Genomic DNA, 17,665 nt, shown 5'->3' with positions numbered 1-17,665 from the left:
GGCGCTTCTGTTGTGAAGCTGCCCTGGCTGGTTCCGTCTCTGTTCCCTCACTTGCTGCGCTGGCCCCTGCTTGCTACTGACAATCAAGAACACTATCTTTTCTTTCTTTCATAGGTTTTACAACAGCCTGTTCCGGGAAACAGTCTCCTGTCCTCTCCAAAAACCAACCGTCCACCTCTCACCCGGTATGCACGTAGTGACATTCCCACACGCATTTGCCAGGCACGGTTTGGCAGGTGTCTCCAACCCCAGAAGGGCTTGCCTGCCTAGCTGTTTTAGTGCCTGGGACAGGTGGCATTTCAAACAAACTCCACCCCCTCCCTGACCCCATTCGCGAGTCTATTATTAGTGGTGGAATCTCCACCCACGAAGTCTCCCCTGCGCTGTCCGTGGAGACGTTCTTACTCGCTTGCTGTTGTGGCCTTCCTCGGACACAGGCTGCCCATGCTCCCACACACCCGCTCTTAGCTTCCCTGCAAAGCAGGGGAAGGAGCGGGGAGAGGAGACCCCGCCCAGGGATCACTGGCCTCCCTCCATCCAGATCAGAGTCTCTGGTGGTTGAAGGGACCTCTGTGGGGGAATCCACGGGAAGAACCGGCTCGTGAAGGGGCAGAGCTAGCTAGCCACTGGCACGGTGCAGACAGCAGCCGGCAGCTCCCTCGGGCCAAGGCCCAGCTGCTCCTGGAGGCCTTTAATCCCTCTGATGCGGCCAAGCTTTTCATTCCACAGTTAGAGAAGAGGCCCCTGGGAGATGAAACTCAAGATGGCAGCGAGCACGGAGGTATAAATGGGGGAAGCTGATGTCGATTCCTCCCCTGAGAGTAAACCTTGCTCGCCTCGGGGGGTCTAAGACCTTGGGCCCTGGGAGGTGGGTGTCAGCGCTCTCACTACCCGAACTGCTCCCCCTTTTAAAACCTGCTTACACAGTAAGGCCAAGACCCCCCCATCCCCCAAAAACAAATATCACCTTGACACCGGCGTCTACATGCCTGAAAAAGAAACCTGTGGTAATGTGAAAATCAAGCCCAAACGTAGCTGTACAATGTAAGCTCAGAGCTTCCGGCCCCGGGCTGCCCCAAGCAGTGCCCTTCCATGTATCTGCAAGGCTGCTTCGCAAAGCCTCACACCAGAGAAAAGGGTACTTTCTCCTACATATGAGCAGTGATACTCAGGAGTTAACTGAGTGAGAAAACCTCCCTAGCCTGGCGCATCTCTCTGATACATGACAGGAATCTCAGGGCCCACTTTCCCCCCAGGGAACTGAAGGGAAGATAGGAGTTTCTGGGGATTTCCAGAAGAATGTGTGGAAGTCTTATTCTCCTGGGTTCTAGAGATGCCAAGTGAGTGTCCTTGACTGTCACATGACCTCCAGCCTGCTACAGGGCTGCTGTGGAACATCAGGAATTCGCTAATCTTCTGCGGGCAGGGCGCAGGGCTCAGGAAACAAAGACACTGCAGCCAAATCCAGCCGGGGCCACCTCCCTGGGGAGCCCGAGGGGACAAGGGGCCTCCAGCCCTGCCTCTCACCGCCCTTCACCTTGGCGCTGGGCTTCCGCCACCTGCCTCCACCTTGCCACCCTCTTTTCCATCCATCAGCCTCCTCCTTCTTACCCGTTTCCTGCAAGTAGCACTTCCTGCTTGTGGTGGAAGGGGAGGCCAGCGGCAAAAATGAAGGGCTGTTGGAGCTGGGGATTTCGGGGGACCAGATTGTTTGTTTCTGCCCTGATTTTCGACATGAAGGGATGCTTGTGTCCCCATTACTTAGCACCTGCATGCATGTGCCTTTTCAGGCGTTGTTACCCGGGTCTAGGGATCCATACGAAGGACCTGTATCTTCCCCATGGTTTTGGCCGCCGTACTTCAGTCCTGAGCCCGAGACTACGTGGATCCCCAGGCAGGGCTGCAAGGGGGAGGCAGCCACTGCTGCTCAGAGCCGATCAATGACCCGCAGCCTGAGCCTGTCGGGCAGTGCAGGACTCACCCACCTTTTCTGCTATCAGGAAGTCATAGCGCAGGGCCCCTCGGGTGCAGATGGCGCCCAGCAGGAGGACAAAGACGATGTACAGAAACCACCTGCAAGAAACCCAAGAGCGGAGCAGAGCTGCCACCTGCCCTTGCCCAACCCCGTCCCAACCCACCCCACCCCACCCAGCCTACGGGTTCCCGAGGAGACCTGTCCCAGAGGACAGAGAAAGGCCCATCATGAAGCCTCCCCAGCTTGTCTGGGGGGCACTTCCAGTACTTTTTCTCCTCTGGCATATTCCATATATATATACACACACACACACACACACACACACACACACACACACACACACACATATATAAACGTATCATTGTTTTGCCTCTTTCTTACATCACAGAGATTGCTGGGGGTGAGCAGCGGCCCACCAGGCCTCTAGGTGGCCAGGATGCAGCCCGGGGCTGACTGGCGGCCCTGCACCCCATTATCCTGCAGCAGAACAAGCTGATCATCTTGCAGGCCTCGGAGTCCTGCTGTTCCTTGGCCCCCAGGTGACAGAGAGCCAAGTCGAATGTGAAAGGCCAGCAGGGACCTGGCTCTGCCCTCAGAAGCCCTGTGACCTCGATCAAGTCACATGATCCCTGTGGCCTCATCCCCATCTGGACAGCGGGAGGATGGGCTAAAGGCTCCTCCCGGGACCTCCCAGCTGTGACCAAAAACGAGATAGGGCTCTTTCTTTCCCTTCCTGCCTGACACCCAACCTTCTCTCTGTCAGCCTCATTTTCTTCCCGACGAGATCACCTTATTTAGCGCAAAATAGAGACAGGTGCTGTGTACCTGGCTAGAAGCAACAGTGCCATCATGACAAGCTAAAAGCAAACTCAGCATCGGTGAAACAGACACAGTAATATTGTTTAAAACATCACAGTTAAAATAATACAGGCACTTTAACCCTCTTGGGCCCTTGTCATGTCTGGGATCTCATTACCTTTCACGCCTACCCAGTGAAGGCAGAGGAGCTTCTTCCCGTGTACAGAGAGAAAACAGAAGATTCTAGAAGGTCAGAAACAGACCCAAGGCACCCAGCCTGCTTGCGTGGGTGGCAGAGTGCGAACTAAAACAGGGACGCCTGACAGCCTTGGGGCAGCGCCAGGGAGGCGAGCCGGGGGAAGAGGAGAGTCAGCCTCTGAGTCCCTACTACGTGCTGTCACACAGCACCTCCTCCACAATCTATGGGGCACACATGCTCTCATTACCTCCATTTTACAGAGAAGAAAAAGGAGGCTCAGAAAGCTAAGTAAATTGCCTGAAGTCACACAGCCAATCAGCGGCAGGGCTGGGATGTAAATCGTAGTCTGTCTGATCGCAAAATTCTTCCTCTTTATATTCCCTGCAATGACCCTGGAAACTCAACGGTTACAAAATGCCCAAGTTCAAAATGGGGGTGGGGGAGGGGGAGGGACAGGAGTCTGAGGAAAAAGGAAAGAAAGGATTTCATCTTGGTTAACAACCCTCCTCCGTGCTGCATTCCCAGGCAGCGGGTAGGAAAGGGCAATCGTCTGAACCCACCAGACGTGAATTTTCCAGCTGGCTGAGTGTTAAAAGGAGGATTGGAATATAGAATAGATAGGTCACAGTTGGGGCACTCTTAGAACAAAAGGAGCAATCCCCTCTTTTGCCTGGGGTTCTCTCTCCCTCTCTCCAGCTGATTGCCACGAGGGGAACTTACGAGATGCCAACAGCTGCTAGGGAGCCCAGGGGGATGCTGGCAGCAGGTTCCCTGAGGTCGCCCCCCATGTTGAAGCCGGCCATGACTCCTGAAAGACACCCAGATGGGAGAGAAGGGTGAGCTGCATACGCCACGAATCATCTGCCCCTCCTCGGGGCCCTCTCCTGGAAGGGATCCCAGGGCAAGCCCTCCCATATGCAGCTCTGCAAACTGTACTTCTCAATCTCCCCTGGCAACTGGGGAGGCATCCTCGAGGCATGAAAGGGACCTTTGTGGGTTGGGTGAGTTCGGAAGGAAAGCCCTATTGGCTACAAAAGCATCTTATGGCTCAGTGCAAAGTAATGAGGGCCAGGGAGGCGTCTGGCAGGCCACACAAAGGTCCCAAGGCCACATGCTGAGCTCTGAGCTCTGCTTTCCAGATGGACAACATCCAGGAGAGGCTCAGCCTTAGCAAAGTGCCCACCACTGCCTGCTCAGCAGAGTTCCCTTCCTCTGCTGCCCAAAGACTACACTGGGGTTCAGGCGTCCCAGGGGCAGGTCTCAACCGATATTCAGAGCCAGCTACCATGTTCAAAGCTCCTGAGCTGCCAAAGGGCTGTAAACAAACACCAAAGAACCATCCTGACGCTACCAACACGGAGTGGCAAGCTCCTTTTCATCATGGACTCTATTCCCCATGAACACTCATGAAAAGCAGTTAGTCAGTCACAATAAGGAGGGACAGCACAGTGCGGGACGGTGAGGACATCGCTTCAGTCCAAACACACACACACAGGAAACCAACAAGACAATGTGTTCTGAGCATCACATGTGGGTCCAGCCCACATGTGCTCTACAAGCCCACAGGAGTGGGTGCATCTTCAATGTGGCCTTGAAGGAAGATTCGCAAGGGCTTAGGGAGAGGAATGGGTCTAACCCCGTCATTACAGATTTATGAACCCTTTGAACCTGACAGAGCCTGTGTTAAGCACTCTTCATGCATTTTTTATCTTGTTTAATCCTCACAACAACCACATCAGAAAAGTAGAATTATTTCCCCAATTTTATAGAAAAGGAAACCAGTGCTCAAAGAGGTTAATTAAAATAGCCTACACACATTTAGTAAGTGGCAAAGCTAAGATTCAACCCTGGTCTGTGTGATTCCAAAAATTGTACTCTTAACGCCCTTGCTATAATGCTTGAGGGAACTCAAGTGCAGTGGAGTGAAGTGAAAGTTTGGGCCCAGAAAGTTAAAGCAGAGCTATTTCAAAGAGTACTGTGAATGTTGGACCAAGGCGGGGACCTGCATAAACTTTGACCCAGCAATTCCACTACTAGGGTTGTATCCTAAGTAAACAGTCAAGGATATGAGTAAAGATTTATCCAAAAATGTTCATAAATGCTTGTTTATAATAGTGAAAATTATAAACAACCTAATGTCTAAAAATAGAGGATTGGCTAAGTAAGTGATGATACATCTTTCAGTAAATACCAGGTCACCATTATTGTCAGGGATATGTTGTGACGTGAAAAGAGATTTCAAAGCTATTGTTTCCATTTCAGAGGCATATTCTAAAGCAGGACATATGGTATGATGCTATTGTTATAAAAGAAAAAAACAGATAAATAGATGTGTAGAAAAATGAAAAAGGAGCTAGAACATGTTTCAAAATCTTAACAATGTTATTGCTGGGTGACGGAAAAACAGATCATTTTCTATTTTATTGTCTATCTCTACTTCCTTAATTTTCTATAGTGATCATTTTGAAATAAGGGAAAAGTAATTCTTAAAGGTCTTTTTGTTTAAAATAGCATGCTAGGCACATTTTCTTTCTTCTCATTCCCCTCCCTCCCAAGATCCTATAAAAAAGGGTAGTTAAGGGGAAAAATGGATACATGCCTATAAGCAAAGAGGATTAGGAGGGGGAGCCTTAAGTAGATGAAAAGTTTCTACAAATGTCTCGAACATAGAAAATAGAGAAAATGATACAGAGTAAAAGGGAAGGAAAAGAAAGCCTTGGAATGTTTCTCTAGAAGATCTAAATAAACTGCCCAAGGAAAACCAGGGCTGCTAGTGTGGCTGTTCACATGCCAAATGAAGCCCTCCTCAAGAGCCAGCCACACCCACAAATGTGCTGCAGTCAGCTCTCCCATGAAGGAAGAACCCCATCAGGGAAACAGACCCACATACACTATATATAGCAGGGGATCCACACCAGCAACCAAAGATCGCCAAGTGTGTAACAAAAACCAGCAACAAATACATGCATGATAAAAACAGAACAACCTGGGCTGGAAGAAACATATAAATCAGGACCCAGAAGAGAATTTTGAAGAAAACACTAATTAGTGGCCCCAGACACATCCAAGAAGAATACTCTACCTATAAAGTGAGATGCTATGAAAAACAAAAAATAATCTAAGAACAAGAAAGAAGTTTTGGAAACTAAAAACATGATCACTAAAACAAAAAATGCAGTGGAAGATCTAGAAGATAAAGTTAAGTAAATACCCCAGAATTTAGAACAGAAAAATAAAGGGGTAGAAATTTTGAGCAAAGAATAGGAGAAATAGAGGAGAAATCTTGGCGTTACAACATCCAACTAACAGGAGGTCCAGAAAGAGAGAACAGAGAAAATAAAAGAAAATAACCAGGTAAACAATAGAAATAAATGTCTTCAAACTGAGGCAGACAAAAGTCTCTATGTTGAAATATCCCATAAAGTAAACAACAACAAAAAAGTCCACACCTAAATGCATCATTGTGCAATTTCAGGAGAAATCCTAAATGTTTCCAAAGATAAAAACTGAACACTTACAAAGGAACAAAAGTTAGACTGGCATCAGACTTCTCATCAGCAACCATGAATGCTACAAAACAATGGAGTACTGATTTTTAAATTCTGAGGAAAAGCTATTTTGAAACTAGAGTTTCAGCCAGATTACCAGTTAAGTGAAAGTAAAGCTAACAAGGGCTCAGAAAATTTACCTCCCACATATGGTTTCTTTCTTTTTTTAAATTAATTAATTTTTGGCTGCGCTGGGTCTTCGTTGCTGCGCACGGGCTTTTCCTAGTTGCAGCAAGCGTGGCCTACTCTTCGCTGTGGTGCGTGAGCTTCTCATTGTGGTGGCTTCTCTTGTTGTGGAGCACGGGCTCTAGAGCACAGGCTCAGTAGTTGTGGCGCGCGGGCTTAGTTGCTCCGTGGCACGTGGGATCTTCCCGGACCAGGGATCGAACCCGTGTCCCCTGCATTGGCAGGTGGATTCTTAACCACTGCACCACCAGGGAAGTCCCCACATATGGTTTCTGAGGAAGATACTAAAGCAACTACTCCAGCAAAATGAGGATATAAACTGTGAAGGAGAAAAACACATGATTCAGAAAGCAGTGATAATAACTCAGGAACTTATGAAGTCCCAGAATAACAGTTGTACAGCAGAGAAACCAGTAGGGATTGAAGCAGAAGAATGGAGGCCCCAGTAGGGATGCCTCTGGATAGGAACTGGATTCAACACAACGGACAGTATGAATTATTTTAAGAATATGCTGACTGCATATTTTGGCAACAAGAAAAAAAAGCTTATTGAAACTCTAGGAAAAGTGAACAAGGAAGTCAACACTTAAACATGAAGCAAACTAAAATATGACATGATTTTAAACAACTAATAAAAAATTTTTTTAATTAACCCATTTGGCCGTGATATTCGGAACATTCTCCCCTAAATGATACAAGGACCACATCAGAATAGCAGTAAGGGAAATGGAATTCTACCCCACCACTTTGGTCTTCAGTGAACAGCTACATAGTCATAGTAGTATATATGTTTATTGCTTTTTAGCTTCTAAGATTGACCTATAGACATAGCACAGAGGACTTAACTATAGCTACAAAGTAGAATACAAATATTATCTACCTTGACGAAGTAAAAGTAAAGCTATAGCTAATGGCTATTTGGAAATGAAAAGAGGGAAGAGAAGTAGAGGGAAGAGAAAAGGCACTTATATTTTTGTTGTAGTAGTGTGGGAAACAAAAGTCCCATGACCTTCACTCAGGACTGGCTTGAATGTTAGAAGCTTCGATTAGTTTAATAAGAAACCTGAAAGGTGAGTTAGCCATTAAGTTTGTTAGGTCAATAAGGAAACGGCTAGCAAATATTTATATATCAGTTGCAATAAATTTTAAGTTAATGCTATAACTTATTCTGTATCTTGTCATCATAAAGGGGAGTTTCTAAGTGTTTGCTAAAACGAGCAAGAAATTTCCAAGAATACTGAAGTTTGTCTTTGAAGTTCCAAAGACTTTTGACTTGCAATCTTAAGACAAAAGAAATTTTTAGTAGAGTGTGTGTTTGAGTGAAACTGTGTTCACTTCAAGCTGTAAACTACAGCTTTCATGAGATTTTGCCCATTCACCTGCTAATAATCAACTTATAGCTTCCCTGATATTGCTCTAAAACACAAATATAAAAGGATTATTCAGATTCCCTTAAAATTAGGGATTCCCTTAAGATAACTAAAGCATTCCTTGTAAAAATATTTTACACATAAAATAAATATGACCCTAATACATTAATCTTAAAACACAACACAGAATATTAATTTCCCATACCAACAATAAGGAGTGAAGGGATGTAGCCTAGAATTGATAACAGAGATTCAAGAGTATTATTTAAAGTTGTAAAGGCAATCAAAAAAGAACTAAATATTAAAATATAACTAGCGGGCTTCCCTGGTGGCGCAGTGGTTGAGAGTCTGCCTGCCAATGCAGGGGACATGGGTTCGAGCCCTGGTCTGGGAAGATCCCACATGCCGCGGAGCAACAAAGCCCGTGAGCCACAACTACTGAGCCTGCGCGTCTGGAGCCTGTGCTCCGCAACAAGAGAGGCCGCGGCAGTGAGAGGCCAGCGCACCGCGATGAAGAGTGGCCCCCGCTCGCCGCAACTAGAGAAAGCCCTCACACAGAAACGAAGACCCAACACAGCCAAAAAATAATTAATTAATTAATTTAAAAAAAAATATATATATATAAAACTATCAAAAATTGGGAAGTGGATGGAGGAACATGTAAATAAGCTAAACCTTCTCTATTTCTTAGCATGGAGTCAATAAATTACGTCTGACTTTGATTAATCAGGTTACAGGTATAGGCATATTGCTTGGTAACATAGTTAGCTCCCAAAGTATGAAAAATGGTTGCCCCCATGGAGGGGCTCTTTGGGTTGTGGCAGTAGGGGGATGAGAGACTACTGCTTTATGTTACAAGCACCTCTGCACTATTTTTTTTTTTAATCACGTGCAGATCTTATTTGGATCAGAAGAGGAATGCCCAGGACCTGCCTTACTCTGACCAGCGCTCCTGGGACCACGTCCTGTCACCGAGGCTCTGCTTGAGGGCTAGGGCCCCACTGCTTGCTGCCAGAACAATCTGGTACCAAGGTCAACCCCGGCCGGATCTCCATGTTTACCTGATTCCCAGGCCCCAATAACTTCAATCATTAACACCACCCCTTTCTGGACCTCCCAAATTCTGACCATTTTTCCAAGGTTCTCACCTGTCCCCAGGTTTACTGGTGTTTCACCTGCCTGGCCACATTGCTTCCACCATCTGCAGTGACCTCATTCTGCCCCCAAGCCCCTGGCAATTTTATGCAATTTTATTCATTCAGCTTTGTGAGATTACATACTGCTATTTACTCTTTGCCATTTTAGTACCTCCTATAGTTTGTCGTGTCATTCTGTACTCCTTCCTTCACATCATTTACAAAAGTTAAGAAATGAGGACTCACGAGAACTCCATTCCTATAGATGCTTCTGTCTAGGAAAGTGATTGATTAATCCTAATGGCTTCCCGCTTCCAAACAGGTTCTGTATGCATAACAAACAAACGCCCTTTTCTTCTCCCCACCACGATCCGTTACACAGTCAATGACCCCGCCCTTGATTAGAGGTCCCACTAGCTGGCCTGCTGTGGGGTACATGGGGATCCTGGTCAGTGGGAGCAGAGACAGCTGACCCTGACACAGGCCACCCTCAGAAATGGGTCCGACCCAGACAACCAGGAAGTCGGCTTCTGAGACAAAACAGAGAAGCCAGAAAATAAGTAGTCAGTACTATACACAAAAAACCCCAGAGACAAGGAAATGGCAGCACCTTGCACTCCAGACAGGAAGCCTCAGGGTGACTCCCGTGGGTGTTCCGGGCACACCTGTTAGATTGTTTTGCACACTGTGGCTCCCAGAATTTTGCCCTTGCACGACTACACGATTCTTGAGCAGATGATCTCTAGTTCTAGTGGACGATAAATGTCTTGTTTGCCAGTTAGATTTAGAAAAATTATTTTGATTTCATATTTTTTCACCCATGCTTGTCAACTATTATAGAGATTCCCTAGTTTGCTTTCTTTCTGCTTCTGGTGCAATTTAAAAATACTATTATTCATGTTAGAGCTAGATTTGGGGTTGGGGGCATGTAGTAGAACAGATACTATTTCCCAGAGATATTTATAAATATGGCACTAAAACAAAAAAAGGTTCCGTGCGGGGGTGGGGGGAGTTGGGAAAACATTGATTAAACAAGATTAGAGAGATTCTTGCTGCTGGACTTAACCATATAACGTGCTGGTTTTCATTGTCCATCTCTAAGAAGAGAAACGTAGCACACAGTATTTCCCAAAACGTATTTGACATTGAACACTTTTTAAAAAAAATGAAACACTTTATTCACTGTTAGTGTTCCATGGAGCACAGTTTGGAAAACACCAAGTGTCCATTTTGGAATTCCTATTTGATCTTTACACTCTTCTTGGCAGGCTTCCTAAAATTCTTTAAAGTGGCTATTTAGAATCAATGATTCTTAAAGCTGGAAGGTGTCCTAGAGATCACTGACTCCAGCCTTCTATTTTACAGATGAGGAAACCGAGTCCCACAGAGGGGGAGGCGATTTTGCACATGTTTTCAAGCTAGTTGCTTGCAGAACCAGCAGAACTCATCTTCAGGTTTCCTGATCTCAAGTCAGTGTTATTTCCTCCACATCATACAGTCTCTCCATTTCTTTCTAACACCCATGCTTTTTTTGGATTTTTCTTTTTAAAACAGAGTAACTGCATGATTAATTTGGGGTAACCCCCCCCCCCCACAAGAGTGTTGAACTTAGTTATAATCAGCATCAGTTTACTCACAGGAACTTCTGTCACCAGCTCTGAATCACTAGTCTGTCCTGGTCCAGGGCATTTCCCCTCCTCATTTGTCTTGAACTGCCAGTTCCAGGAAGCAGTTAATTGCTTTACCCCAAACCACGTCCTCGCCCTGTATCAGGATGATAATATGGGCTGCACCTTGTTACCATATGACTTAGGAAACAGCTTCCTTCATATGGGTAAAGCCTTCTGACTTGCTCTTCCACCCTAGTCCTAAGGCCTTTTGGCACGTCCTCACTGTCTCAGCTTTAACATGTGAGGGTGATGGTACTGGCCATCACTTTACCAGCTCGGGTTGAGAAGGCTAAACCTCCAGCACCATCCACACCCTCCTGAGCATTGCCATGGTGCTTATGGTTTGGGTAGGTGGCACCAGGTGAACTGGGGCTTGGCGCCCAGGCTCAGATGTCTGTGACAACAGACATGGATGGCCAGGAGAGGAACTGATCCCTTAGATATCTCTAAAATCAGCTCTTGATTAAAATAACCAGTATAAATGTCAATTAACCACTTACCAGCATCTGCGAAATAGTGGTCATCTTTTCCTCGCCACCCCCTTCATCAACCATGGAGCACAGAGATCAAAGTCTTCACCTGCTGCCTATTATCACAATCCCACTCCCACCCTATTTTCTTTTTTGATCCTGAAAATGAGAATTCGTAAGGAAAAAAAAAAGTCTAATCGTTTTTTCTAGGCTTTTCTGGTTTCTGTTAGTTGGTCATTAAAGGACCACTTACTCTTTCTTAAGGAACTTCCAAGCTTCCTCCTGGGAGCTTCTTGATCCAAATCTGTGACCTTAGAAAACTTCCATTTTCTCTTTCCATTTAGAGCTTGTTTCTCGGCTGCCTATTTTTTTTCTTTTTTAAGTTCATAAATTTATTTTTCTTTTTCATTAAGGTAGAATATCCATGCACTAAAGTGACTTAACCTTATCTGCCACCTTTTGTTGTTATTTGGAGGCAGCGTGGCTCTGAGCCTTGGTCTCCTCACCTGCCAATGGGGATAAGATTATTTACCTCTCAGGACTGTCGTAAAGCTGGAAAGAACATTTATAAGGTGCCTAGCACGGTGCCTGTCACCTGGAAGGTGCTAAATAAATGTCCACTGGGGGCAGATGGGCTCTGTCCCTCACTCACAACTCCCTTGGGTTCCGAAGGACTCTGGCTGCCTCTCCTTACCTTCCACCTGATTTCCAAAACCCCACTCCTTCTCCATACCTGACTGGTTTGTTTATTTAGCTGTTCTGGGGGGAATCTTTCATGCCCTCTTTGCTCTATTCTTGGAGGCGGCACTTGTCGGTACCCCGCCCTCTCGATGCCTTAGAGATGTTGCTGAGTCAGATAGTGTCGAATAACGGGACCTTCAAACGCTGGGACTCCAGCAAGATTGGCTGGCTTCTGGGTCAGGGGCAGCTCCAGACAAACATGTGCCCTCGCTTCCAGCACCCTCTCCAAAGCACGTGGGAAGCAACGGGGTTCATCACTTCTGTCAGGTGACCTTGGGAAATCACCTCTCTGTGTGTTTGTTTCCTCATCTGTAAAATGGATTAATAATAGAACCTATGGAAGGATACAGGGTCTATGGGGCCTAAAACTTAAAAAAAAAATACAAAATTATGAATATGAAATTAGGAGTGGGGCTTTAGAAGGAGGTCACACAAGCGAGGGACCCTGAAGCCCGGGCTTCATTAGCTTCGTGGTAACTCTGCATCTGATAGAAGCAGTGGAGCCATGGTGAGGTTTAAACAAAAGACTGTAAAGTGCTCAGCACAGTGCCTGATAGTTGTAGGGTATTGCAATGATAATAATTATTATAGATATTGTAATAATTTTGATAAAATTATACATTAATTCTATAAATGAAACTACAAAAATAAACACGTATAATAATTATAAAGCTTCTTTTTCTCCTGTTCCTGCTCACAAGTCCATCAGAGTGCAGCAGGATGAGCCCCATCTTCAGGGTGTCCTTACTTGGGGCTCTCTTCCTTAAAACAGGACCCGGTTGTGGCCGAGCAGGTCCCTGTTCTCTCACCCACAGACACATAACTTAGGAGGAGACCTGGGGATACCCCGGGAGGGGGGATGTGGGCTGAGCTAAGGGTCCCGGAGAGAGCCGGCCAACCCAAGGCGCCAGCACAGCAGACTCCAGAGCCTCTAGGGGTGTGTGTGTGGGGGGGGGGGGGGGCGGCGGCGGGGGGTGCTGGTAGAATCAGGTCCAGGGAGGTCAAAGGACGTCACAGAAACAGCAGGGCTCTTGACCACGGAGGTAACCTGGATGTTCTGGCAAAGGCTGCTGGTTTCCCTGCTACATTTTTATGCTGGGTGTGGTCAACCACAAGAGGCCCTTATCCCTTCCAGTAAGAGCCTGAGATTTGGGAACAGGGGTTACATGACTTCACACAATGGTATTATTCCCAGTGAATTTCCATTTCCTAGTTCCTCCATGTATTGTGGTCCTGGATCCCCAGAGTGGTTGCCTATGTGTGTTTGTGAAAACCCTGCAGGGAGAGATGTTTGTTTTTCAGAGAAAGTTTGGTGGTGTAGCTCGGAGAAGGAGAGTGCTATCAGAAACAAAGCACATGCAGAGTCTACTCCAAGGCCCCGGCCCCACCCCGCAGCCATCACCACAGGGTGTGGTGGCGTGCAGTGAGGAGGACGGGACAGGAGACCTTGTTTCATAAATCCAGAGGAGCCACGGAAACCTAGGCTTCAGCTGCTCTTCCCAGGATGTCTCCTGCCCTTGGGGTAAAATCTCTAAAGTAACCTAAATAACATGCTGCTGGCCAGAGACGAGGATGCAGGGTGGGGGGACTGGAAAGTGTTTGTTCTTCCAAACTCCTCTCCCCTCTCCACAGCCTGGAGGTTCTCTTGTTCCAGAAAAGGATGGCGTTGGAGGGAGCCCCAGCCATGACTCACTCAGAGCTAAGCCTTGGCAAATCCATCACCATGGAAACTGCCAATCATCCATGCTTTTCATAGCTTAATGGAACATCTGCCAGGGGAAAGCCAAGTGATACAAATTGCCTGTCCTGTCTACTGTGTTTACACTGGGGCCCCTGCAAAAGAGAGAGAGCCAGGAAAGGCAACCCTCCACAGAGGGATGGTGACCCAACTCCGGTCACTAAAGCTGGGTGACCTTCCTCAATCCTTCATAAACTCCTCTGTGCTCCTCCTTTCCCAGTTGGTCAAACAAAGGATCAGCTCAGTGATTCTCAACCTGGTTGGGCCAGGGGGGATGGGAGGGACAGTAAAGCACATGCCCTAAGAGGGCTGGGGTAAAAGAGACCTGTGAAGACAGTTTGTTCAATATTATAATTTTATATTTGGAATATTACAAAACAATATTTTCGTAATTTAAACCACAGAAAATAAAGAAGCTTGGCTAATATTCTTAGGTAGCAATCTTTCTCGAACAAAGGACCAAGATACCCCTCTCTGATCCAGCGAGGCACATCAGAATTTCCAGGTTAGTGAGGGTTTTAGTGATTATCAAAAATGAATATGGATTCAAAGACGAAAAGTTGCGAGTCGCTGGACTAGCTGATCTCAAATGTTAGTCCAGCTCAAATTCTGGGCTCCTGGGTGGCATCTTCCAACCTCAAGCCACTGCTAATTCCTTAACGGAGGGAGAAGTACCAGAGGGGAGGCTAGCCACCCCTGCCCCTCTCTCACACCAGGCATCCCCTCTCTGACAAGATGCAGGGCCTGGAGAGGCAAAGGAGGGAAGCCAAGGGAGCAGCACGGAGCGGGGCCGGCAGGGTCACATGCCTGAGGCAGCCTCCTGGTGGTCCTGCCTGCCTCGAAGGCCCACAGCCCTGCCTCAGGTGGAACTGCTAACCTGGCGCCTGCAAGCATGGGCTTTTGACTTGGCATCAGGACTCACTGCCAGGCCTAAGGAAACAAACACTCAGGTGGGAAGCGGGAGGGGGACGAAGATCGGGGTAGGGGGGTGGGGAGTGGGAGGGGCCAGAAGATATTTTCAGATGTTAACTTTTAAAATTTTTCCTCTTTTTGATTTTCCCCTTTCCTTTTTTGTCCATTCAAAAGGAACCTGACCTTTATTTTATTGCCTTGGAGGAAATATGCAGCAGGGGAGAAGTAGAATTTGCCTGCACACTGTTTTGGGTTCTGTTTCTCAAAGGCCTGAGCCCTTAGGAGATTTCCGAGGATTGAGGAAGCTGAAAAGAAGCTGCAGAAAGACTGGGGAGAGCCTGCGGGGACAAAACCAATTTGCTACATAGTTTGCAGGGCCCAGCACAAATAAAAATGTAGGGTACGTTGTTCAAAAACTATTAAGAATTTTAGCAACAGCAAAGCATTAAACCAAGTGTGTGGCCCTTCCAAGCCTGGGGCCCAGTGTGAATGCATAAATCCATGCCCACGAAGCTGGCCCTGGACGGCACTGTCCCCCGTCCGTATTAGAACAGAAGACTGCCTCTCGAGCTGGGGCAGGAAGAGAAAGGCCCACGAGATCTGGAACAACGGGGACCTGGGGCCTACTCCCTGGCAGCACTGGTGGGGATCCAGCAAGACCACAGAAAGGAGGGTCTGAGAAGTACACAGACTCTAAGCATAGGGTTCCCAGGCTCAGCAGATTTCCAGTCCCCAAAAGTGGCTCAGAAGCAGCAGAGAGCATAAACCTGAAGGGATCTGCAGACAGGACAATAGGAGGGCCTGGCTCTTTGCACAGATGATGAATAGCCAGAGCCCCCTAACATGCCTTGGTACTTGGTAAGACCCTGAGATCCTGATACAGAATGACAGGGCAAGGCGGAGGCATGATGAATGACTGACATCAGTTTTGTCATCCTGGCAGAATGAAGGCTTAGAGTCAGAAACTGACTCTCTTTCCATTTCATTAAGGTGAAAGAAATGCACTATTTCTGGCACACCTGGATTTGTAGAACAGGATTCTACCTGCCACTACCAAGGCCTAACTCCAGCCTCATACCTGTGACCAAGCCTCAAGAGGGGACAGGTCAGAGCCACTGCAATTAACCAGGTAAGGGATGAAGCTTGGATCAGTGTGGTCAGGTGGTAGAGATGGAGAGAAGCAGGAGGTAAAGGCAGGTAAGTTTAGGAGGTAAAACTGACAGAACTTGGAGGGTACTGGTAAGGAAGAAGAAGGAGTCAGGAGTAACCCCCATTACGAGCTTGAGCAACTGGGGGGATACAGGTGCCATTCCTGAGCTCAGGAGTAGAGAAGAACCAGTTGGGGGGTAGGTGGGATGGGTTACGTTCTGAACATGCTGGGTTTGAGATACCAACAGAAGATGTCACGTAGGCACTTGAATATATGACGTGAAGCTTAGAGAAGTCTGGGCTGGGGGTGTAAATCTGGGAGTCGTCAGCTTTGGGTGTGGTCCCTGAACAATGGACACGGATGCGATCCCAAGGGAAAGAGTAGAGAAAGAAGACAGGGGGCCTAGGCACAGGCTGACGAAAACCAACATTTAATGGGCAGGCAGAAGAGGATGCCCCTAGAAAGCAGGTCAGAGAGGCGGGAGAGAGACGAGGAGAAGAAGGCACGAGAAAAGAAGGAGAAAGTGGGACGCAGCCGAGAGGTCAAACACACTGAGGGACTGCAAATGCCCACTGAACTGAGTGACGTAGAAGCCACTGATGACTTTGGAAAGAATCATTTCACTGGAGAGACAGGCCTGGAATTGCAAAAGGAGAGAGTGGATGAGCAGGAGGCAGGAAAACGGAGTCGGGAGGGCAAAGACTGGTGGGTGGCTGTGCTGAGGGCAGAACGGGGCCGCTGCTAGAGGGAGAAGCGGGGTTCAGGAAAGTTGTTAAAGGTGATTAAAGTCATTAATCTTTTTTTTCATTTTAACAGTTTTACTGACGTATAACTAATATACAATAAGCTGCACGTTTAAAGTGTAACAATCTGAAAAGTTTGACATGAACACATCTGTGAGATCATCATTCCCAGACATTCACTGACGTGCTTTCTGTTACTATAGTTTGCATTTTCTAGAATTTTATATAAATGGATTTTTATATACGTTTAACCTTTCAAAAAAGGTACTCGTTTTTGTCTGACCTCACACAGCATAATTATTTTGAGATTCATCTATGTTGTCACAGGTTATCAATAGTTCATTTTTTCTAATTGCTGAGTAGTTTTATATTGCACGGTGATACCATAACTTGTCTCTCCATTCACCTGCTGATGAATATTCGAGTTGTTTCCAGTTTGGGACTATTACAAATTAAGTTGCTTTGAACTTTCATATACAAGTCTTTATATGGATACACGTTTTTGTTCCTCGGTAGGAGATAACTAGAAGTGGAATGGTATATGTCTGGTTTTTAAGAAACTGTCAAACCATCTTCCAAAATGGTTGTGCCATTTTACATTCCCATCAGCAGTGTATGCGAGTTCCAGTGTCTCTGAATCCTTGCCCACATTCGATATGGACAGTTTTTAAAATTTTCAACAATCTAGTAGCTTTTCCTCCTTTCTCTATGGAGGAAGGCAGAGGGAGGAGAAAAAGGAGACAAAATCAGCCACACTCCAGGGCATCGACACTGCCTTGATCGAGAATGAAATGTGTTGCTCAGTCTGTGTCCTGGGAACAAACCCAGTCCCTCACAAAGGGTTATTTCTTATGGAGCATTTGGTAAACATGTTAGCTTACTGCCTTCTAGGCTGGGGCCCTGAGCAGGAGACAAGACGTCTACAGGGACCTCCACTGTGGAAGACTCCTGCAGCCACTGTAGAGCAGGAAAGCAGGAAAGGGAGGGGAAGGAGACTCAGTCATTGCCCATGGGGATCCTGGTTTCACC

General features: G+C 46.8%; 1 protein-coding gene across 6 annotated transcripts in view; it reads right to left on the bottom strand.

Moving 5' to 3' along the window:
• Positions 1–17,665, bottom strand: part of SLC12A8 (solute carrier family 12 member 8) — a 133,570-nt gene that overhangs the window by 36,330 nt on the left and 79,575 nt on the right. For all 6 annotated transcript variants that reach the window (XM_059922110.1, XM_059922114.1, XM_059922115.1 and 3 more), the window contains 2 exons: positions 3,693–3,780; positions 1,986–2,073 (listed from right to left, as the gene is read on the bottom strand). In XM_059922110.1, coding sequence (XP_059778093.1) covers positions 1,986–2,073; positions 3,693–3,780 — 176 coding nt within the window. The remainder of the gene's footprint in view (positions 1–1,985; positions 2,074–3,692; positions 3,781–17,665) is intronic.

This window comes from Balaenoptera ricei, chromosome 4 (assembly GCF_028023285.1).
Source record: "Balaenoptera ricei isolate mBalRic1 chromosome 4, mBalRic1.hap2, whole genome shotgun sequence".
Classification (NCBI taxonomy): domain Eukaryota; kingdom Metazoa; phylum Chordata; class Mammalia; order Artiodactyla; family Balaenopteridae; genus Balaenoptera; species Balaenoptera ricei.
Note: the sequence above shows the minus strand (reverse complement) of the source record. Positions and strands in the feature narration are given on the sequence as shown.